The 23,587-nt window shown below is 37.1% G+C and overlaps 1 protein-coding gene and 1 long non-coding RNA gene across 5 annotated transcripts in view; one reads left to right on the top strand and one right to left on the bottom strand.

Moving 5' to 3' along the window:
* GRM1 (glutamate metabotropic receptor 1) overlaps nt 1-23,587 on the top strand; it is a 413,465-nt gene that overhangs the window by 285,595 nt on the left and 104,283 nt on the right. For all 4 annotated transcript variants that reach the window (XM_082730357.1, XM_082730358.1, XM_082730360.1 and 1 more), the window contains exon 3: nt 18,140-18,375. In XM_082730357.1, coding sequence (XP_082586483.1) covers nt 18,140-18,375 — 236 coding nt within the window. The remainder of the gene's footprint in view (nt 1-18,139; nt 18,376-23,587) is intronic.
* Nucleotides 8,247-12,207, bottom strand: LOC309864021. The gene is made up of 3 exons (XR_014311342.1): nt 12,121-12,207; nt 10,387-10,430; nt 8,247-8,328 (listed from the first exon to the last, which is right to left on the bottom strand). It is a non-coding gene; the product is annotated as an uncharacterized lncRNA (long non-coding RNA).

Genomic DNA, 23,587 nt, shown 5'->3' with positions numbered 1-23,587 from the left:
TGCAAAGTTTCCACTGAAAAAGCAGCTTATGTGGCTTCCCTTGTCTGTAATTGTTTTCTTTTCTCTTGTTGCTTTTAAAATTTTCTCCTTATCAATACATTTTGCTATTTTAATACTGTATGTCTTGATATGGATCTCCTTGGGTTGATTTTATTGTGGGTTTTCTGTGCCTCTTGGATCTGGATTTCTGTTTCCTTCTTTAGATTTGGGAAGTTTTCAGCTATAATTTCTTCAAATAAATTTTCTACCCTCTTAACTCTCTCTTCTTCTTCTGAGATCCCCATGATGGCAATGTTATGGATAATGTTATTACTGAGTTCCCTAAGTCTATTTTCTTTTCTTTCTTTTTTCTCTTTCTTTCTTTCTTTCTTTCTTTCTTTCTTTCTTTCTTTCTTTCTTTCTTTCTTTCTTTTTTTCTTTCCTTTCTTTCACAGAGAGACACACAGCAAGAGAGGAAACATAAGCAGGGGGAGTGGGAGAGGGAGAAGCAGGCTTCCTGCTGATCAGGGAGCCCAATTCGGGGCTTGATTCCAGGACCCTGGGATCAGGACCTGAGCCAAAAGCAGAAGCTTAATGACTGAGCCACCCAGGCCCCCACCCCCGAGTCTATTTTAATTTATTATTATTATTATTTTCTCTCCTTTTCAGCTTGATTGGTTTCCATTACCAATGCTAATCCATTTTTCTGCTTCCTCTAGTCTATGCCAGTGTAGACTGTCTCTATAATTCTCTATCATATTACTTAATCTCCATTTCATTTAGCTCTCTTGCTGTGATTTTGTCTTGTTCTTTCACATAAAACATTCCTCTGTCTTCCTTATTTTGTATAACACCCTATGTCTGTTTCTTTGTTTTAGGAAAGTCAACTAGGTCTCCTGCACAAGACATTAATGGTCTTATGAAGAAGAGGTATTATAGTGCCTTCCCTTGGGATGATCCCTGTTTACCAGAACCTGACACTTTAGGGGTATCTCCTATGTTTGTTGCATGTGTGGGGGCAGTTTTTGGTTCCTGTCTTGTTAGTGGGCCAGTCTGGGGCTTCCTTAGGCTTCATGTGTACCAGACCGGCATTTCTCAGAGCTACTATAGCACCCAACTGCAGCACAATTTCTCTGTGCTGTCCCCCGAAAAACTTTCATTGGTAGGTAGGGCCTGCAGTCAAGCTAGATGTTTTCTTCCAGCCCACTGCTGGGGCTGCAGTCAAACTGTTGTATATGGTTATCTTCACATTTCCCCAGGGTAGGAGTCACTTTGGAGTGGTATTAGGCCCTGTTGGGGCTGCTTGCACACTGGCAAGCTTATGAAACTTCTTTGGATGTACTTCTGCCAAGGGTATGTTGGAGGGTAGGGGTCTGCAGAACACAGATATGTGGTCTGTGGTGCCAGCAAGGTCTGCACAGGTCTGCTGCAGGAGAGTGGGTCTAGTTACCTGGGGAAAGTCTTGCCAGGGCTGGGCTGGAGGGGGCAAGTAGATGGAAAAATGTTAAGAGTGGGGTGTGCTATTAGCAAGGTAGGTTAAGAGTGTCTGGGATATGCTGCTTCCCACAGGTGTGCATGTATTTAGGCTGAGGGTAGGGTGGAGGAGGAAAATGGTGCCTGCCAGCTCTTTTGTTCGTGTAAAAGTCTCCCAAAGACTGCTGCTTCTCCAGCAGATGTGCTGAGATTTGTGAATAAATCTTCCCATATCCTAGGTGATTTTCAAGCTGTTGCTTCTACACTGTATCTTAGTGGGGCATTTGTTTTGCTGTCTCTTTAAGGGAAGGGACTCAGTTTCTTGTTGCCCTGTGGCTCTCCCAGAGTCAAGCCCCCGATTTTTTTCCACATGTTAAACCCCATTGATTGTAAGAACTCATGAAATTAGGCCCCTCTGGTATTCAAAGCCAAATATTATGAGGATTTGTCTTCCCAATGCAGGTCTCCCATGCCTGATGGTGGACTCTCTTCCTCTCCCTTCTCTGTGCCAGCAGTGTCTCTTCCTTCTATGGACAATCCCGTGGGTCAGTTTAGCTCCCAACTATATCTCTGCCCCTCCTACCCTTTTTGATGTTGCCTCTTCACTACATTTAGCTTTGGAGAGTCTGTCCTGCTTGTCCTCAGGTCAGTTTCTGGGTTATTTACATTAATGTGGGCGTTTTTTAGGTGTATCCTAGGTGTATTCTAGGATCTTTCTAGTCTACCATCTTATGGAAGTTTATTTTTTAAAGAGAATTTAAATTTATTACTGCCACTTTTCCATGAATAAGATCTTTGATCACATTTCTTTCAACCATTTTATATTACTATTTATGAAATTTCTAATAACATAGCTAGGGTTTTAAATCTAGTTTTAGAATAGTCTTTTAGGGGCGCCTGGGTGGCTCAGTGGGTTAAGCCACTGCCTTCGGCTCAGGTCATGATCTCGGGGTCCTGGGATCAAGTCCCACATGGGGCTCTCTGCTCAGCAGGGGGCCTGCTTCCCTTCATCTCTCTCTGCCTGCCTCTCTGCCTGCTTGTGATCTCTCTCTGTCAAATAAATAAATAGAATAGTGTTTTAAAAGGAAATTTCCACCCATTTGTGGATTTAATATTAATTTAGTACTCCTGTGTGTGTGTGTGTGTGTGTGTGTGTGTGTGTGTGTGTGTATGTGTTTATGAGTTTATCTTAGTGGATTTATTTTTTTATGGGGATTTAGAGTTCCTTATATTTTGAAAGTAATTTTAAATATTGACTTTCAATGACATTTCACTTGGATTCTAGAGGGCTTTAATAATCTTTGGCTGATTTTTTATGATAATTTCTATACTTTTAGCTCTTGTTCCATATAGGTTTTATAAATTCAGACATCACACATGTGCACTGTGAGTTTTTTGCTATGTTTTGTTAACCCTTGTCCCTGGACTGACTTCAAGTCTCCTCAGTCTAGTTGGCAACACTTCTCAGTTCCAGTTCCATTCTGTTAGGTTTTGCAACTTGTTAAGACCCCCAACTTTTTATAGGGTGTTAGTACCAACCCCTCTGACCTCCATCATTCATGAAACCATCTTTCACATCACCAAATGGCTGTTAGGACCTATTTCTAATTCTTTAGGGTTTTCTCTAAGGAAGCCAAGCTCTTGTGGGCTGCTGCTGCATTACCTCGTGCTTATTGTTTGGCTTTGATTCTGCTTGCCATTTATAGTACCTGAGAATTGCTTTTTGTTCTTGATCGTATTTTACTTTGTATTTTCAGGTAATTGTACTGAGAGGAATATCTGTATGAACTTAGTTTATCATGTGTGATAATTTTTAGCAATTTTTTAAAAAATCTACTTTCAATGAAAAAAGTCAGGAACAGTTTGAACACTTTGGATTAATTAACAAGTCATGTTTCTATTGATGAAAATTTGGTGAGGACTTTTTTCCCCCTTCAAGTGGTAGAATCTAGAAATTAGAGATCAGGATAATTTGCACGGGGTCTGTTAAGAGAATTCATGAATGAAGTTACTGAACTATTGGATTAGCTTTTGAAAAGTCATGAATTGCTGTGCTTTGACCTTTTGTTCAAGGATGAAAAATAAATCAGTTTAAAAAAGAACTGCAAATGATCTTGACAGCATGGTTGTCATCTTAGAATATAGGGAAGAAAGCAACACCAGAAACATCCTTCTACATGTGCACTGCTAACTTTCCCAACACTGTGTACCTCGTATGCTTATTTCTTACTCCCTCTTTCTCTCTTCCTTCCTCTGTTCTTTTCTTCCTTCATTTCTTCTGCAGATAGCTACTGAGGGCACAAGGTTTTATTATCTGTAGCACTGAAAAATTATTCTTGTTGTAAGACCTCTTATCTGGGAGTTTCAATTTAGTCATTCAGTGACTCTACAACTGAAGAAATTCTGTGTGCCCAGCCACACACAATTGCAGAGAATAATTCAAGATCTTCATAACTCATTTCTGCTTTATTTTCATTTTATAAACCCCTTACTCTTATTGTTCATATGAAAAAAACATACCTTCTCTGCCTCCATGTGTACTCATGTACCCTTTTCTCATCTGATATTAAATTAAAAGAGGTTGGAGTATCTACTGTCTTCCATAAAGGAACACTTCTTTTTTTTTTTCCTCTTTCATAGAAACATGCGTAGCTTTTACTTCCAGTCCACTGGGTCTAAGCAGAGCCCTTCTGTCAACCCTGAGACTGCTTTAGAAACAGAGGCCACTAAAAGAGAAATGGTAATAGAAATTTTAGTAATGAGGTGGAACCCGTTGGATAGTTCAGTTTTAATCCCTTTGAAGTCAGAAGCTAAAAGTCTCAGATTCAAACCTTGTAGAATTTAAGCTCCAAATGGGCCCATTATGTCCTAGTCCTAGTGGGATCCTATAGGTAATAACTTGCTATAACACAATGTGATTTTTGAGTTGAGTTTCCTTAGGGCATGATTTTACAATTTTGTTGAAGGGAACTTGGGATATTTTTGTAATTTGAACATGGAGGTATTTCTGGACTCATAGTTACATAGAAAACAGGGTATGCTATGCGAGGTGCATGTAAGATTTGTGACTTGATTTGAGCTCCAGTGGTCTTACAGATTTCTGCAGCTTTGCTCTCAGGATCACTTATCTGGGTAACTAAAATAGTAAGACCACCTTCTCATTGTCCAAGAAAGACTTAAAAATACTAAAAACAATTAGAAAATGTATAGTATCTTAGAGAAGTAAATATATGGTGTACAGGATATAGTACATCCTGTTCTGATCAATGTAAATATTTTGAGCCTACATATTTTGGCAGGTGAGCAATGTACAGCCACAGGTACTTATTCCTACCTCAGGGACTTTGCACTAGCTACCTAACGTCCTCTTCTCTCTGAACTCTACATGGGCCATGGCTTCACACAGCTCAGATCTGCACTTATGTGTTATCTTTTCAGAGGTGCTTCCCTGACCACCCAATGTAAAATATACCTCCTTCATTTATATCACATGACTCTTTAAAAACCCTCTACTTAACCTATATCACCATGTGATAGCTTTTTGTCATTATTTGTTACTTTAATATTTCTTTTCCTCCTCACTCCACATATAAATTTATATGCCTGATAATATTTATTGGTTGCCATACATTGTGAATTTTACCTTCTTGGTACTGGAAATTTTGGGTACTGGAAATTTTATATTTCTTAAAAATATTCTTGAGCTACTTATGGGAGGAGGTGACATTACTTAGAAGTAATTTGGTCTTTTTGTATCTTGCTTTTAAGCTTTGTTAGCCAAGACCAGAGTAGCATTTAGTCCAGGGCTAGTTTTTCCCAACTCCTGAAGCAAGATCTTTCTTAGTACTTTAGCTGTCTTCCTGTGAAACATGATTTTTGTGTTCTGGATATTGGGAGCAGTTAATATTCCCAATTCTATGTGAACCCCAGCCACTATGCTCTCAAATTTTCTTAGTTGGTTGTTTTCTCAGCCTTAAGTAATTTCATCACATGCACGGGCTGTCTATATTCAACTGAATACTTTTGGGAGAATTATTGTAGACTGTTTTGTCTTTACAGCTCTACCCTCTCCAGTGATTTGCCCTGTGGACTCTGGCCACCTTGGTTTTTCCTGACACCCAACTCTCAGTGAATCCACTGGACTGTACCTGAGCATATCCCTTCCTATTTCCCTCTCCCCTGCCTGCTTCCGAGCCATGACTTGGAAATCTCCAAACAATGCATTCAAAATATTTTAAGGCTTATCATCTCATTTTTTGCTCACTTCTCAGAGATCACTGTCTTTCATTGCCTGATGTAAAATGTCTTAAGAGCCTTTGTTTTATATATTTTGTCCAATGTCTTTGTTGTTTCAGACAGAAGAGTAAATTTGGTTCTTGTTACTCTGTATAGGTTAGTAGAAGTCCAACCTATGAATTTAAATGAGAGCAGGGATATTTCCAGTCTTATTCATTAATGTATTTTCAGGTCCTAACAGTGATTGGCACTAAGTAGGATATCAGTAAATATTTATCAAATGAAAAAATGCAAAAGATTTGAATCAGCTAATGTTGGAGGATCTAGATTTGTTCTTTAATGAATCAAAGGGTATTCTAAATGAATTACATGAACGTAAAATAAAAAATATATGATTCCTTTCTACTCATTTTTCTGTATTATCAGAATGATGTGTTATGTCCCAGATACAATCCAGTTCATCATTAAGAATAACTCAAAGCTGAGGAACCTAAAGCTTACAAAAGTGTACATATCTAATTTTAATGCAGAAGCTATAATTATTGTTCCCAAATTCAAATAACTGCAGTCATAAACTATAAATCTTCTTTTTAAAAAATAATAGTATGTGTTAGGTTAAAACCATTTTGGTCAGTTTCTGGGTACTTTATATATTTTTGATGCTTCTTAGCATGTAATTATTTGCTCTTGAGAAAAAAATAAAGTAATCCAAATGTATAAATTATATAATCAAAGTTTTTGTAAGCTGTTTATTTAAAAAAATAATATCTTTTAATTTCTATTGTCTCTATTTTAGAGCTAAACAATATTCATTTAAATCATATTTAACGCATCTAACAGGTAGGTCAGAGTTTACAACTAATCCTGAATTTCAGAGAAAATGTCACAGCATGTTCTGGTTAGTGGTATGCTGTAAATGTTTAACAACTGGCTCTCTTAAAAAAATGAAACAAAGCAGAACAATAAAGCTTTGATTTCTAGTGTTTGCTAATTTTTATCTATTCAATTATGTCTTCTTAAAAAATATGTAAAATTCCTAATCCCCAGTAACTCAAAATGTGGCCTTATTTGAAACAGAATCGTTCTAAGTGTAATTAGTTAAGATGAAGTTATAGTGGAGTGGGGCATACCTTTAATCCAATATGGCTGCTGTCCTTTTAAGTGTAGAAGAGACACAAAGGCACGGAGGCAGAGATTGGGGCAATGCAGCTGCAAGCTCTGGAGTGCCATGGGTGGATGGTCACCAACAGAAGCTCAGAAGAGTCAAGGAAGGATCCACACAGAGTCTTAGAGGGAGCATTGTCCTGCTGGCACGTCGATTTCAGACTTTATAGCCTCTGAAACTATGAGAGAATAAGTTTTATTTGTGACTCTTCCTGTTTATGGAACTTTATTAGAAAATCTGATAAACCCATGAAGTCAACACTTTCACTATGGCCAGTTTCAACTTTCTGACATGCAGTTACTTAATACAGAGGTGAGAAAAGATGCTAACAATGGATTCTTGCCAGCTGGTTTGAGCCACCTCCAGCTTATCTCTCTTATAGTATTCTCTGTGAATTCTTGAATTCAAATTGGTTCATAGATTTTTATCCATTAATTCAATTAATTTAACTATTATAAACACCTACTATGAGCCAACAACTGTTATAAATGCTGCCGCTACGTAAGTGGACAAAAAGGATAAAAAAAATCTCTCTGCCTATGTGGAACTTTCATTTTACTAGAGGGATAAAGAAAATATGTTTATATGGTATGTCAGGTAGTGATAAGCTTAAACAAGGAAAAGGAATAAAAGAGAAGGGACACAATTTTAAATAGAGAAAAATCTCTCTGAAAATGTGATATTTGAGAAGATATGAGGGAAATGAGAGTGAGCCATGAAAATACCCAAGTGAAGAGAATTCCAGAATTTTAGGCAGAGAGAATAGCCAGTGCAAAGATTCTAAGGCCAGGGCATCCTTGTTCCCCTACTTGTTCGTTGAGGAACAGTAGGGCAGTCAGTGTGGCTGGAGCAGGGCAAAGGTTAAATTTGCACAGTTGAGAAAAGTAATGAGGCTCAGAGTGTGTAGGGTCTTTTGAGGTACTCATTGAAAGTCTTTGTGTGAGAAGGAAAGGCATTGGTGGATTTTAAGCAAAGAAATGCCAGGATCTGATTTATGCTTTAATCAGAATCACTCTGGCTCTTTATTACATTCTTTTTTTTTTTTTTTTTAATGGGTCTCTTGCTTCCCTTCAGTTGGTTCTTAACAATTACATGGGAAACTGCAACCCCTCACTCAGTTGGCATAAAGGGGCATGAAAAGTAAAGGTTCGGTAGCAACAAAACAACCAGGGACTTAACACAGAGAGCAAAGATTGGTAATTTAGATCTGTAAAATTTTGCACTAAGGAATGAAGACACCACAACCTTCCCAACAAAATGAAAAGTCTTGACTTCGTTGTCATGGTTTCATTTACCATGAACATCAAGGTGGAGTTTTGAGGTATCCCTTTCTGAACCGCTTTTTAGCTAGCATAGTCTTTACCTTAACAACTTCTCACAAATTTACCTTAACATTTAATGAAGTACTTTTTGAAGTCTTTATCTTCTTTTTCTTCTTCTCTTTTTTAAAAATTCCAATCTAGTTAGGAATTGTACTTTGGCAAATTATAATAAAGAAAAACTGCTAGAAAGTCAAATACAACATGAAGATAAGCAGAATACAAGTGTAAAATTGTATTATTAGATTTAACAGACATAAAATCTCACTTCAGTAAATATAATAAAAATGAACAAAATAAATTGATGGAAATTATCAAGACAATACTCATTGTCCATTGAAAGTGTGTGCCCAGGTGATTAACAGAGAAAATTACTATTACACTTAGGACTTTTAGATGTTCTAAAATTGTAAATAAAAAATTTTAAGAGGGGGTGCTTGGGTAGCTCAGTTGGTTAAGTGTCTGAATCTTGATCTCACCTCAGAACTTAACCTCAGCATCATGAGTTCAAGCCACATGATGGGCTCTATCCTGAGCGTAGAACCTACTTAACAAAAAATGTTTTTAGTGAAGTAGAAGTTTCCTATGTTAAATGCCTATATGTGCACTTTAAACAAACACCATGCCTATCAATATTTAGAATTTTAATATCCTAAATGAATTTATTAAATTATCTAATCTGATTTGGGTTAACAATTATACTTGCATAGTACATGCATATATACTACTGTTCTTTATTTAATTTTCATAACATTCCTAGTAGAATAACCAGCCTTATTGAGGTCTGCTGATGGAAATGGAAGAAAGATTTTATAGCAATTTCAGAGTTTGGGGTATTCATTTAAAATTCTTTTATCCCCAGTGAAGTGAGTGATGTTCTGTTTTCAAAAGCCATCTTTAATCTTTAATCACTAGCTAGTTTTCATAATCTATCCCATAGCTTTTTAGTTCAGTTTAAATACCTTTTGATGAAATAAAAGAATTCTGGATCCACTTCCAATTTCTTTTAAGAGGATTTTTTTAAATGCATATCAAATTTAATAAAACTCCATCTGCTATGGACTGAATTGTGTCCCTTCAAAATTCATATGTCAAAACCTTAACCTCCAATGTGACTCTTTTGGGAGATAGGGCCTTTAGAAAGATACTTAAGGTTAAATGCTGTCATGAGGGTAGGACCTTGATCCAATAGAATTAGTGTCCTTATAAGAAAAAAAAAAACCAAAACAAAACAGCAGAGAGCTTGTTCTGTCTTTCTCAAACTGTGTGTATGTACGCACTGAGGAAAGGCCATGTGAGGACATTGTCTGCAAGCCAGGAAGAGAACTCTCACTAGAAACTGAATTGGAATCTTGGTTTTAGACCTCTGTTCTCCAAAACTATGAGAAAATAAATTTCTGTTGTTTAAGCCAACAGTCTCTAGTCTTTTTTATGGCAGCCCAAGAAGGCAAAGACAATTCATTTCATGAAGTATTTGTTGACAATACTTTGTAGATGATAATATTGAGATCATTTTCTACTCATTGACAATTATTTTTAAATTAAAATTGTGGTACAGCAATCTATAACAAAACTTGTTCTTTAAAGTTTCCGACTTTTAATTTTGTTCTTTGACCTCAGTTCCTATTTGTAAAAAAAAAAAAAAAAAAAATGAAAAAAGAATTCTTTCTTTCCAGGAAATACAGAGGCTTTTAAATATATCAAATGCGAGTCAGTAGAGCAAGTTAGGCTTTCCTATTGATATTTAAATATTTGAACCAAACTGATTTCTTATCCTGAAGAAACACCAAGTGTGTTCCATAGTTCACTCTTGACATAGCCTCGCCCATCAATACCAAAAATAGCTGTTTATGGTCAGGTTCCACATTATCACAATGGGCTGGCTGCATGGGGGGAAGAACACCAATATAACAGAAGCCCTAATTTGTACCGTTTACTGATTTTCCTTGATGTATATATATCCATCATGAATAACTTCAACCTACCACTGTTAAGTCATAGAACACAACATTTGGAAAAAATGCGAACGGTTTGTTCTTTTGGGCCAGTGAAAGCCACCTTCAGTGCATTTGTTTTTACCTAACTTGAAATTTGTACTGTCACTAATTGTTGTTTACGTCAGCTGATTTTTTTTTTTTTTTTTTAATCAAGACCTCTCAATGAAGAAAGCATCGCACTGAGTTACATTCTCTCATAAGCTATGTGGGTACCTACTCCAGATGTTTCCTGGTTGGCAGTTGCAGCATCAGAACACATCCCTATACAAAACATAAAGTGCCAATCACATTTTTTGACAAAGTAATTCTTCATAATTTTATCATATCTAGAGCTCATTGTGCTTATCAGCATTGAAGCTAAAAGAGAATTTAAATAAGAGCAGAGCTTTCTTCCTTTAAATCTTCCTTTTCAAATTGCACGCATACTAAAAGAACTGCCACATAAGAATTTATCTGCACATTTGTCAAGTTACAATGAAAGAATGCTTTGCTAGCTTCATTTATTCAATGAGTTGGTTTTCCATATCATTAGGCGGTTTCAGAAATCACTGAGCGATGATGCCTCAGAAAGTAAAACTTGAGCTACTTTCTTTGCCGGAATCAGCAAACATTTCTAAGCAAATCTCTTTGATGCAGTCATTCACTAATGTCTTGGCAACTGTATGTGTATTTTAGTCTTAGCAAGCCCAAATGCCACTTTATAAAAACCCATGAAACACTAATGTTTTATGCAGAATATTGAACATAAACTTCTGTTGGGTTTTTAATACTTTTTGTTTCCAAGAATTACTTGGTTTTTAATTTTTTAATGTTTTGTATATAAAAGATTAGTATATTTTGATGGTTTCATAAATTCATTGGGTAAAACAACTCCATAAAAATAATACACTATGGTTTTAGCACTTCACCATCAATTAGGGATAAAAGCCAAATTCAATATATGAGCTGACATTTTCAGGTAAATTTAGTCAGAACTCTTTTCTCCTTGTTTCTGTGGAATCATTGCCACTATCTACATTCAAATACTACTGTTGCCACAGTCAGCAGATTGTATACATTTTTTCATAAAAAAATTAAATAAATAAAAATTCAGTCAGTGAAGTTTGTGTGGCCATTTAATTAGAGTTAAAGTAAATAATGAGGGCGCCTGGGTGGCTCAGTGGGTTAGGCCGCTGCCTTCGGCTCAGGTCACGATCTCAGGGTCCTGGGATGGAGCCCCGCATTGGGCTCTCTGCTCAGCAGGGAGCCTGCTTCCTCCTCTCTCTCTGCCTGCCTCTCTGCCTACTTGTGATCTCTCTCCGTAAAATAAATAAATAAAATCTTTAAAGTAAATAATGAGAATTTGTTCTCCTAATTTAGAAGCTAATCTTATAGGATAGATTATAAAATAGGCTTGATTAAAATTTAAAGTATTATAAAAACATGTATAAAAATAAATGGGAATATATTCTTGGATATTATATACTTTTGTGTTACAGTTGCAAAGCAACCTTGAAATGTCACGCACTGTCACGTGGTTCTACTGCATGTGACCTGCATACAGCTTGAGCTACAAGCAGTTCACCATTTAAATTGAAAAACCCCATGTTTATACTGTATACAATGACATGAGTCCACCTATCATGTTCTTAGACCTTGCAACAGTGTCTAACAGCTCTAGATTTTCCTAAATGCTTAGTCTCAGTCTCTGTCTTACTTCCTCTTGACTGGTAACAGTTTATGAATTGATATCCATCTTTGGACCACATGATTAGTAGTGCTTTCATAGAGAAATCCTTCCCATATGTATTTATAGCTCAGACATTGGTTGTATCATGAGGAGATTGATGATAAAGAGTTGTTAATATCTAGTAAGATTTCATCATGTCAGATGATTGAGGCTTAGGATGCCAGGGGTGCGTTGGGGGGTAGGGGTTAGGAAAAGATGGAAAATAAGAATTACTGATCTGACCTTGATCTCCTTCACATGAAGTTTCCATTTCGTGAGAATTCCCTTCATTCTTCCTGTTTTGACCTTTGACACCATCCCATTCCCTCCCCCACCTTGGTCACTTTTCTACTGAAATACCACAGGACTAGTAGTTTTCTGTTTGAGTTGTAATTTCAGCAGCACAGGACAACCAAAGGTGAAGGTACTCCCTCATCTTCAATTTTTCAGTGAGCTGAGGGACCTCTAAGTGCTTGTACTACATAATTAAATTAAAAATACCTACATTTTGGGGCCCTTGGGCAACTCAGTTGGTTGAGTGACTGCCTTCAGCTCAGGTTATTATCCTGGAGTCCTGGGATGGAGTCCCATGTCAGGCTCCCAGCTCCACGGGGAGTCTGCTTCTCCCTCTGACCTTCTCCCCACTCACGTTTTCTCTCACTCACTCTCTTTCTCTCTCAAATGGATAAAGAAAATTTTAATCTTAAAAAAAAAAAAAAAAGAACCTACATTTTGTGTCAGTTTTATATTTGTGGTGGGTTTGTAGCAACTGATTTTAAAATTAAATATAGACTAATTGTGACCACTACCCCAATTCCTGGTTCATCAGTGCTTCCACACCATCAACACCTGCCTTCATATTATAGTGTAAATGTATGTGTGCATGTGTGTGTGTGTGTGCGCCCATGTCTGTGTGTGTGTTTCCATAGTTTCTGTCTGCGAGTTCTAGAACCAAAGAACCTCCACAAGTATCTACACTGTAAGTACTTTCTAGAATGACCTTTCTAAAACAAATCTAATCATGTCATATTCCTGTTTAAAATTTGAATAATTTCTCACCATCATAAAAATGAAATCCAAAATCCTTAACAATGATGTTCAGGTTCTTCTAGATCTCACTGGCATGACCTATCATTCCTTTACCTGGCACACTCTAAGCAAACTGAACACCTTGCTGTTTGATAGCTTTGTACTCTCCTGAGCTGGTCTTTCTTCCTTCTCCCTCTTTACTGTGTAGCTTCAATATATCCTTTAAGTCTCATCTTAGATGCTACTTCTCAGTCAAAACCTCCCTTGACAGAGCCCTTCCCCTTTTCCATGCTTCTGTAGCCCATGTTCCTTTCCTTTCAGCTACAACAACTTCCTATGGCTATTAATGTATTCAGTGGCTAGTCTTCCCCACCACTGTGATTGCTTGAGAATACAGGCCTTGCCTGTACTGCTTAGCAGTGTATCTGTAGCAATAAGCAAAATGCCTAACTCATACAGGGTTCTTAGCAAATAAATGTCAAATGGAGAAAGCCAGTCTGAATTCTTATTGAAAAAGCTGCCATTACCACCATAAAATTTCTCACAATTAACATCACTTGATTTAATTTGCATCATGTGACATTTCTTCAGCCTTTATGAGTATGGTTAGCATTGTATTTATAGAATTTTGTGCTTGTTTACTTATGTTTTTGAAAATACTTTTATTAACCTTTTCTCACTTTCTTATATGATAATCTCTGGATTATTTTTAAAGATGATAGCTTTATTATCAGGTACACATAGTTACTTGTACTCAATACAAATCATATGCTTTGCTCCTAGATTGTAATTATTTTAATTGAATATAAATACGTTTTTCTAAAATGTTTTTAAACAATTTTTAAATGAATACTATTGTATTCCTGTTTTTTACTATCAATTTGCTTGTTAAATGATTTTAATTTATATAATGTAAAAGTGACACTCATGCAGCTCCTGTCCAGGTATAATTGATAGAATTAGAGACAATATTTTCCTATTGTTTCCATCAGAATTTATTCAGTGGAAGAAATCTTATTATTATTCAGGTTGTAACTGTAGAATTTCACAGAGACTAGAGCAATGATTTTGGGGATGAAGACAGCCTTGTGAAAGAACTGTAGTATAAAAATGTTGAGGGGGGACAAGGAACAAGGATTCTTGTATTTTGTGAGGAATACTTAAAGACATATAGCTGTCTTAAATGTTCACCTGCTTATCCACATTCTGCAGCTTTATTTCCAGATAGGAAAAGGAACTCATCATTGGGGAGCAGATGGGGCAGCAGAAGTTGCTGGAGGCTGTGAATATGCCTCCCAGAGTTCAGCACCCAGCACAGCAGGATTCACTGCAGAAGCCTGGGGTGAGCAGGTGCCTGCAGTCATCTCTGATAGCATGGTCCACACTACCACCACCACTATCAACAACAGTAACAAAAGTAAACATGCAAACCAGGTGTCAGGAGAGCTGCTGCTTCCCTGTTTTCAAGTGTGCTTCACGGAGAATTCACCAAAACAATATCCTTGTAAAAAATCCCAACACAACTGAACAGCAAATATCCTTTAAAATTCTTTGTAAATACATTTGGCAAGTGGTCTGTAGACAAAATGATTTAAACATACAAACACCAAGAGTTGCCTTATGGATGCTTTTCAGCAGCTTTTGTTAGCATTCCATAACATCTTATCTGTGATCCATTCAAGATCTCATATGAATAGAGATTAACATTTCAAAAGTATTCACTAACCAATCCTAGCTGAATATTTTTTCTTTTTAAGATTTTATTTATTTATTTATTTTAAGATTTTATTTATTCATTTGACAGAGAGAGATCACAAGTAAGCAGAGAGGCAGGCAGAGAGAGAGGAAGGGAAGCAGGCTCCCTGCTGAGCAGAGAGCCCAATGCGGGACTTGATCCCAGGACCTTGAGATCATGACCTGAGCTGAAGGCAGTGGCTTAACCCACTGAGCCACCCAGGCACCCCAGATTTTATTTATTTTTTTGACAGAGATCACAAGCAGGCAGAGAGGCAGGCAGAGAGAGTGGAGGAAGCAGGCTCCCCGTGGAGCCCATGTGGGGCTCAGTTGTGGGGCTCGATCCCAGGACCCTGAGATCATGACCTGAGCCTAAGGCAGAGGCTTCAGAGCCACCCCGGTGCCCCTGGTTCTCCTTGATTTCACTTATGACTTCTTGGATTTAACATCAACTCTGATTTCTGGAATGAGATCATCAATAGTGAGGGGGAAGAGCTTTAACCAATGGCTCTGCCCCACTAAACCACATGACTTCAAATCTATATTCAGATTAACTCCCATGATTTGCTCCTATGTTGGAGGGCAAAAGGGCAGGAGGTCATACTTTCTTTGCTTCCAGCACTGACACATGATACTTCCTTTTATAAATTGGGAATGATTTAAAAAAAAAAAAAGAAATGCAAATAAACAATATAAAAGACTCATTTCATACACTTAAAAAAATTGTGGGTTTCTTATTCAGACTATACATTCACACATAGAGAAGTCTCATGTAATAGTAAATCTTGGGGAGAAACACACTTCAATCTTAAATTTTATATCAAAAAGGAATTTTTTTCTTCAAATTATAAGTCATTTTGATTTTAAATATATCCTCACAAGCAGAATTTCTTGAGAGCGTAACTGTTTTTGTTTTTTTTTTCTTTACCCTTGACCCTATAGTTCAGGTATTCAGATTGCTATAGGTGTAGTTATGATATAATGTAAATAAATCTAAATAATTAAGCTAGCCTTTCTAAGTAGACTGAACTTATAGAATAGAAAGATAAAAGAGTCTGTCTTCTTTTTTAAATCAATTTGACTGGCCATCTTATTCAGTGATGGTGAGTAGAGCGACTTGTTAGAAAAACTCAGTCAGTCTCCACCAGGGGGCAGAGCTCAGTGGCCTTATGTAATAGGCTTACAACACTTTGAGGACTTCCTACAATCCTTAGGCTAATGGTTACTAAGCTGAAATTTATGCCCACACTTTGTCTCCTGTCACAGCTATATTGACTCTCCAAATTCTTTGAATGACCCATGCTCTTTCCTGTATATTAGATAATCTACCAGGAGCCTTCTATACCAGTCCTTCCCCATCTCTTCATCCAACTAATAATGCCCACACATCCTTTAGGTTTCAACTCAGAAGTAACTTTCTTAAGATAGTCATCCCTCATTACTTTCTCCCTACCCACACTTATATACATACATACACACCTGACTAAGTTAAGCCCCCAAGACCCTCCTCCCCACAGTCCTAGTCACTTCCTTACAACATTTGTAATTCTTGTTTAGTGTCTTTTTCCCCACAAGTCTATAACACTAGGGGCAAAGGATAGTGTGTCTCATTCTTAATAGAATCTTGAGCATAGCAGAGCATCTAGGTAAATGCAAAAGGAAGGAAGGACAGAAGGAAGGAAAGAAGAAAATGATGGGGGGGATACAGGAGGGAAGGAAAGGTCTGTGCAAGATCGTAAAATCTCTGTCCCAATGGATTTAGAAGAAATGTATAAATACTCTGTGATCTGGCTGGTTAGACCACACTAAACCTCAAGGTCCCTTTAGTTCTGGATCATGTTAAGTCAGCTATACCTTCTACAGCCTTTGGTCTGTTAAAAAATATAGCTCCTGTTGATTCACTAGGAAGATTCTGGAGCAGAACTGCACCGATGGTGCAACTAAGTGGAGGACACACACTTACTCCAATTGATCTCAGTTTAACAAGGGGTGAGCTATGGTCGGTCACATATATTTGGCCCAGGCCTCTGCTCTGTGAGGAGCGAAACAAAACACTTTCTCTGGCAGACAGTTATGTTCCACAAACTGCAGGGTGGAACTCCATGGGTATAAATAAATCTACCTCTTGGCCAAGATAATCCTTAACCCTCTTCTCAGTTTGACTCAAAGTTAGACAAGTCTCTTCCTCACTATGGGCCCCTTGACTTCCCTTTCCTTAGAGCATTTAATTTTTAAAATGCCATTATAAATTCTTTCTCTGTCCCTTGGAGGTATACATTTTCTCCTAGCCTCTTGCCAGTTTTTATAGCAGAGAAATTTCTTTCTCAAGATCTGGAAGCCATTCCTTTGAAGTGTAATCATCAAGAGTGATAGCAAACCCTAGCTCCCCATTTCTGTGGGAAGGTGGGAGCCTAACTTAGATAAATGACAGTTATCAAGCACAGATGGCTAATCACATTGGCCAAGCTCCCCTCGATGTCCTGTAGGGCACTTGCTCACTAGCTGGTCTCAACATTTAAATCTCCACAACTTTTGTTTCAGCAGAGTGGAGTCAGTGTCTCTTGGCTGTTGGAACAGTCTTGAATAAAGTCTTTTTTGCCTGTTTAATTCTAGTGCACTTTTTCTTTGGCACCTGATGGGGAGAGATCACATGAGGTTTGTCCCAGCTCATATGTACACTTGAGTTAAACTGGAGCTACATCACTCATGACCAATGTGAATATTCTAGAAGGTGACCAAATTTAAAACAAAAAAAGGATTTCACTGAATAAAATGTCAATTAACTTCCTTTTAGTGAGCATGAGGATTATTCTTATTTGGGAAAGTGGGATTGTTTTCTTTTAATGCTGCTATTTTGGGATAACATTGAGGGGGAAGCATCTCATCACTTCTAGACAATGCAAGTTTGAACAATGTCCAGGCACAAAATCTGTAGTTGCATGCTTCTGAGCTAAATCAATTTTCTATCCCATAAATGCAGCTCATATAATGGTCTTGGCTGCAACCTTGAAATCTTGCTGAGCTCTTATTGTGAAGGTCCTGAGTGCCTGGGTTTTATTTTATTCTGATTTGGACAGCAGCTGATGGGTTTTATGGCCTAAAGAGCACTGGGTTTGGGAGCCAGACTGCTTGGGTCCGTATTCTGGGTCCACTCGGACTTCAGTTAGTAGCTGAACATCTGACTGAGTAAAAGAAAATAGTACAGAAACTGATGCCTAGTAAATGCTCAATAAATGTTAGTTCTTTTCATTGCTGCTATCATCACCTTCATTGTCACTTTCACTACTGTGAAAAACAAACAGGACTTCATGATTTCAGAATTTCTACTTTCCACCAAAAAAAACCAAAAAACAAAATAAAACAAGTTATTGATAGGTAGGATTCTGACTTACAATAGACTTTCAGCCCTGCTGAATTGCTTCATTCATGCATAATGCTGAGCCCTATTTGTGAGACCTTTGTCTTTCTCTCTCCCTACCCCAATCCCTGAATTTTTTAGTGATGGATGGGCAGACAGAGATGAAGTCATTGAAGGTTATGAGGTGGAAGCCAACGGGGGAATCACAATAAAGCTGCAGTCTCCAGAGGTCAGGTCATTTGATGATTATTTCCTGAAACTGAGGCTGGACACTAATACAAGGAATCCCTGGTTCCCTGAGTTCTGGCAACATCGGTTCCAGTGCCGCCTACCGGGACACCTTCTGGAAAATCCCAACTTTAAAAGAATCTGCACAGGTAATTCGCGTTCACAAAATAACAGCTCAGAGGTTATAACTCTAGCCCCATTGCAACTTGTTGAATGAAAGTAGAAGGTGTCAAGGCTGCAGTTTCAAAGACTGAATTGCCATCTTAATTTATAAAATAGCTAGAATGAGGAGAGCGTGTGTATTACCACAAGGATTCATGTTTCTATATTCTGGAAAAACTGCTTTGGTCCCTTGTGGAGCAAGTTGTAAGAAGAAATAGTGCAGGTAAAGGAAAAGCAGACTGATAATTCAGGTATCTAGTATTCAAGCCAGAGGAAATAGATTTTATTGCAAGCATGCTTAGGAAACGTTAGCTGAAGACATAAGTAAGCAGCACTGGTTTGATCCCTTATTCTTCTTTATGACTCGCTTCAAAATGTGAGTCTGAAGAAGATGAGATAATGTTACTCAGGGCCACACCACTTACATGGGTGTATGTGGACATAGGTGGCAAGAAGCTCAACACTCTCATCTGTAAATAGGAGTGACATTTCCTGGTGGGACAGGTAATTCCCATGTACTGCTCCCTGAAGGCATGCCAGGAAAGGACAGCACATTGTTCCAGGTCTTTCAGGGCTTGGTGAGCTCTACTGGATGTCCTTTTCTGACCACCAAGAACTACCACATTTCTTAACAGACTTCTTAGCACGGTCAGTTTTATGAGTGTTATTACTGCATAGAGACATTGCTGTCTACTGTCCTTTTTCAGTATTGCTTAATGTGGCAAAAATAGATCCCCTTTGGTCTACCGTAGTGCCATTCAAAACCAGTTGTCTATGCTCGGTTGATAGCAGAGCATGATTGACAGGCATTAAAAATGGGGTCACCATTGACTGAGATGGGAAAGACTCCAGGACTCCAAGGAAAGCAGAAAGGATCAGGAGCTACATTGCAGATGGGTTAATTTTGAGATATCTATTAGTGATGCAGCTGTATATGTCACTTGGTCATTGCGTTTTATTGGTAAAATTTAGAATGCTATTTATTAAACATACCTGGATATCTTTTTGCAAGGATTTCCAAGAAAATATCTTGTGACCTAAGCTTTCAAAACAAAGTTAGAATTCTGTAGCCATGTATGTTTTGAATATCATTTTGGGTTTTCAGTTGTCACAGTTCATGCCAATGTCAAGGTTAAAATCTGAACTTGGTTAATGTTCATAGTAGAAAATAATAAAAAAAATGCACATTCATGAATTGCTCTTATATTATGCTAGACTCTCAGCTATTTTTAAGAGCTTCTTAGGTGATTACAACTTTTAATAAACATGTTTATGTTTGCATTTCATTCTGCAGTCAAGGTTAGCAAATATTTCCCTTTGTTCTTAGTTCTAAGGAAGACTGAAGGCTTATTTAACTTTTATATTTGGAACTAATTCATGAAATTTATTGCTCTCTTCTGCTACAGGAATCCTAGAATTTTATCTTTAATTTATCTTCAGCAGTGTTTATGGTATCTGTATGTGTATACATTCATGTAAATTTACTTTGCTCTTCAGTTTTAATGTCTGCATTTCTATGAAATTGGCTTCAATGCTATAGAAGAACAACTGCACTTTCACTTCATGTATCATTCTTATCTAGTTGAGATCCTTGAATGGCAAATAAATTGCATAGTCTTCTAATAAATATGCAGACACATTTATGAAAATTTATGTGAGGAAGTTGAATGAACCCTTCTATACTATCAATAGCTGCTCTTTCCATCACTTGCTTTTACCTCTTCTAATTGGATCATTTTTGGTGTTTTGGAAAGTTTTGATATTGCAGTTAGTTTCCATGGAAACCTTTATTGAGCTCAATCTCGGATGTCACTATTTAAATAAAGAGTTTACATGCAGTAGATTGTTATTTTGAATATTAAGGGTCCTGCGCCCAGGCTCAATAATTTGGGAATCACTGTGGCTAATTAAAAATTACTTCATGCAAAGTCTACATCACTGCTTAATTAGTTGGGCATATCAAGGGATTGGAGATGTGTTGGAAAGGTACTAACTGAAACATCAAAGCCTAACTTTTTTTTTTTTTTTTAAGATTTTATTTATTTATTTGACAGAGAGAAATCACAAGTAGATAGAGAAGCAGGCAGAGAGAGAGAGAAGGAAGCAGGCTCCCCGCTGAGCAGAGAGCCCGATGCGGGACTCGATCCCAGGACCCTGAGATCACGACCTGAGCCGAAGTCAGCGGCTCAACCCACTGAGCCACCCAGGCGCCCCATAACTTTTTTTTTTTTTTTAAAGATTTTATTTATTTATTTGACAGAGAGAGATACAGCTAGAGAGGAAACACAGCAGGGGGAGTGGGAGAGGGAGAAGCAGGCTTCCCGTGAAGCAGGAAGCCCGATATGGGGCTGGATCCCAGGACCCTGGGATCATGACCTGAGGCGAAGGCAGATGCTTAACAACTGAGCTACCCAGTCTCCCCTTACTTTTTTTATTTATTAAGATTTTATTTATTTATTTGAGAGAGACAGAAGTGGGAGGAGGAAAGAGGGAGAGGGAGAATCAGGCTCCCCGCTAAGCAGGGTTCTGTGGGATCATGACCTGAGCCAAAGGCAGACAATTAACCTACAGAGCCACCCAGGCAAAAAGCCTAATTAAAAAAAAAAAAAAAAAAAAAAAAAAAAAGAAGAAGAAGAGGAAGAAGAAGAAGAAGAAATCAATCTTTGTGAGGACAATGGAAGGAATAGGTATGAAACAAATCGAAGTCACTCTCTTCCAGTAAGAGTCTTAGTTGTTTATAGCGTTTGTGTTATGCTTGCAATAGCATGGTGCTTTATCCTTCCTGATGAGAATTGTGAAAATGATTCCATGGATCTGTGAGAGCATTTGCAAGATTAACCACTGGGTCCAACACTGGTTTGGTCAGTATCTGCCAAATGACTTGGAGGACTTTACTTAATTTCTGAATCAATTTCTGCATCTGTAGCATGGTAACACTTTACACAGGTGTGAGAATAGAATGAATAATACAAGTGAGAACTTTGCAAATTATAAATCCTAACATAAATGCAAAGTGTTATTATTAGTGTCATATCTTACCAGAAGGCAAATAAGTATAGCGTGGGTCACTTTATTAATATTACAGGTTTTGAAATTGCAAATTTAGCATAACTACATTCCAAGATGTGGAAACTAGAAAAACAAGCACACAATTCTTAATCAACCACCCTTATATCGTGCCAATACAGATACTTTATTTTTTTCTTACTTAGGCTTTTACAATTTTTTTCTGATTATAAAAGTAATACCTATTACTGTGACTATTGTATATAAATTGGAAATAATAGAAAAACATAAGAAAGATGATAAGTATTAAGAATTTTCTTTTATATAACCTTTGTTAATCACTATTAATTTTTAATATATTTCCAGCAAATACACGCCAAAATTTTGGTATATTTTTATCTGTATGTACTTTTAAATCATAAAGTCAGTATTATTTTATATATTGTTTTTAAAATGAATATTGCCTTTTCTTTCTTTTTTTTTTTTTAAAAATTTTATTTATTTATTTGACAGATCACAAGTAGGCAGAGAGACAGGCAGACAGAGAGGAGGAAGCAGGCTCCCTGCTGAGCAGAGAGCCCGATGTGGGGCTCGATCCCAGGACCCTGAGATCATGACCTGAGCTGAAGGCAGAGGCTTTAACCCACTGAGCCACCTAGGCGCCCCTGCCTTTTCTTTTAAATGTATAAATTTATCATTAATTTATTTTATTCTTCACAGCCTCAAAATACTCTGCAGACAGATAAGCCCTAATTTATTTAACTATCTCTTGCTTCCTACCCATTTAAGCTGTTTTCAGTTCTTTATGAATTAAAAAAAAAGCTGCAGAAATATATTAAGAAATTCTTCTTCCTAACCATCCCCCCTTTTTTTCTCATTTTCTTTCTTTCTCTCTTTCTTTCTTTTGATGCTTTTCTTAACACATATATTTCCAGAAGTTGAATTATTCAAATGATATGAACATTTCTAAGAAAATAAGACATCTCAGAAGGTAGCTCCTACCAGCACTGCTTACTATTCTATGGACATTTTTTTCATTTTTGTTTTGCATAGTTATCATTGTAGTGTGCATATAATTCTGCATTTTATTTTCAGTTAGGATTATACTTTACTTTCTTGATGTTGCTGCATGACCTTTTATGCATGGTCATATTAAATGTCCATTTTAATATCTCCATAATATTCTACCTGGTTAATTATTTAGGCATTCTTATATTATTGGTTGCTTCCAATTTTTCTTCATATAAAAAACACTGACTATGATACAGAGAGTTATCATGGCTATTATTACTATTTTAAGATTGTTTCCTCACTATAGATTTTTAAATGTGTAATTATTGGCCTAAGAACATAACAATATTTAGGCTTCTTAAAAAATATGTTATCATTGTGTTGCAATATGGTGATATTAGGATTTGCTGTGGTTAGCAGTATATTAACTGGATGAGCTCACTATGTCCTCACAGATCTTATTCCTAGTCCAGTGAATTTATAGTCATAATACTTTCTGCCATTATTCTTTATACCAACTGGAAACAAGTGGGCACAATACTTTTTAAAGCTGGTATATCCTTGTATTTGGTTATTATCCAAGACATAGTGAAAGAATTTGGATGATATCTGTAATACTCACCAACAGCTCAGGACTAGTAAGATCATGGCAGCTAGCCTGATATGACAAAATTTCAAGACTTCTAAGAATGAGTGCTCTTTTTTTTTTTAATGAGCTATAATTGATATGTAACATTATATTAGTTTCTAGTTTACTGTATACTATTTGATATTTGTATATATAGTAAAATCATCAATACAGCAACCTTTACATCCATATATATCTATTTATTTATTTGTTTATTTATTTATTTTAGAGAGAGAACACATCACATGCATGCAGGGGTGAGGGAGGGGAGGGGCAAAGGAGGAGGAGAAAGAGGGAAAGAGAATCTCAAGAATCTCCACTGAGTGTGGAGCCCCATGTGGGACTCCATCCCTTGACCCCAAGATCATGACCTGAGCCGAAACAAATAGTCAGATGCTCAACTGACTGAGCCACCCCGGTGCCCCTTATCTTTTCTTTATCCATTTATCCATCCAGGAACACTTATGTTGGCTATTATAAAGAGCTGCAACGAACATAGGGTGCATATATTTTTTCAAGTTAGTGTTTTTGTTTCCATAAGATAAATACCCAGA

Source organism: Mustela nivalis, assembly GCF_964662115.1.
Source record: "Mustela nivalis genome assembly, chromosome: 5".
NCBI lineage: Eukaryota > Metazoa > Chordata > Mammalia > Carnivora > Mustelidae > Mustela > Mustela nivalis.
The sequence above is the reverse complement of the archived record's forward strand: the minus strand, read 5'-3'. Positions and strand labels throughout refer to the sequence as shown.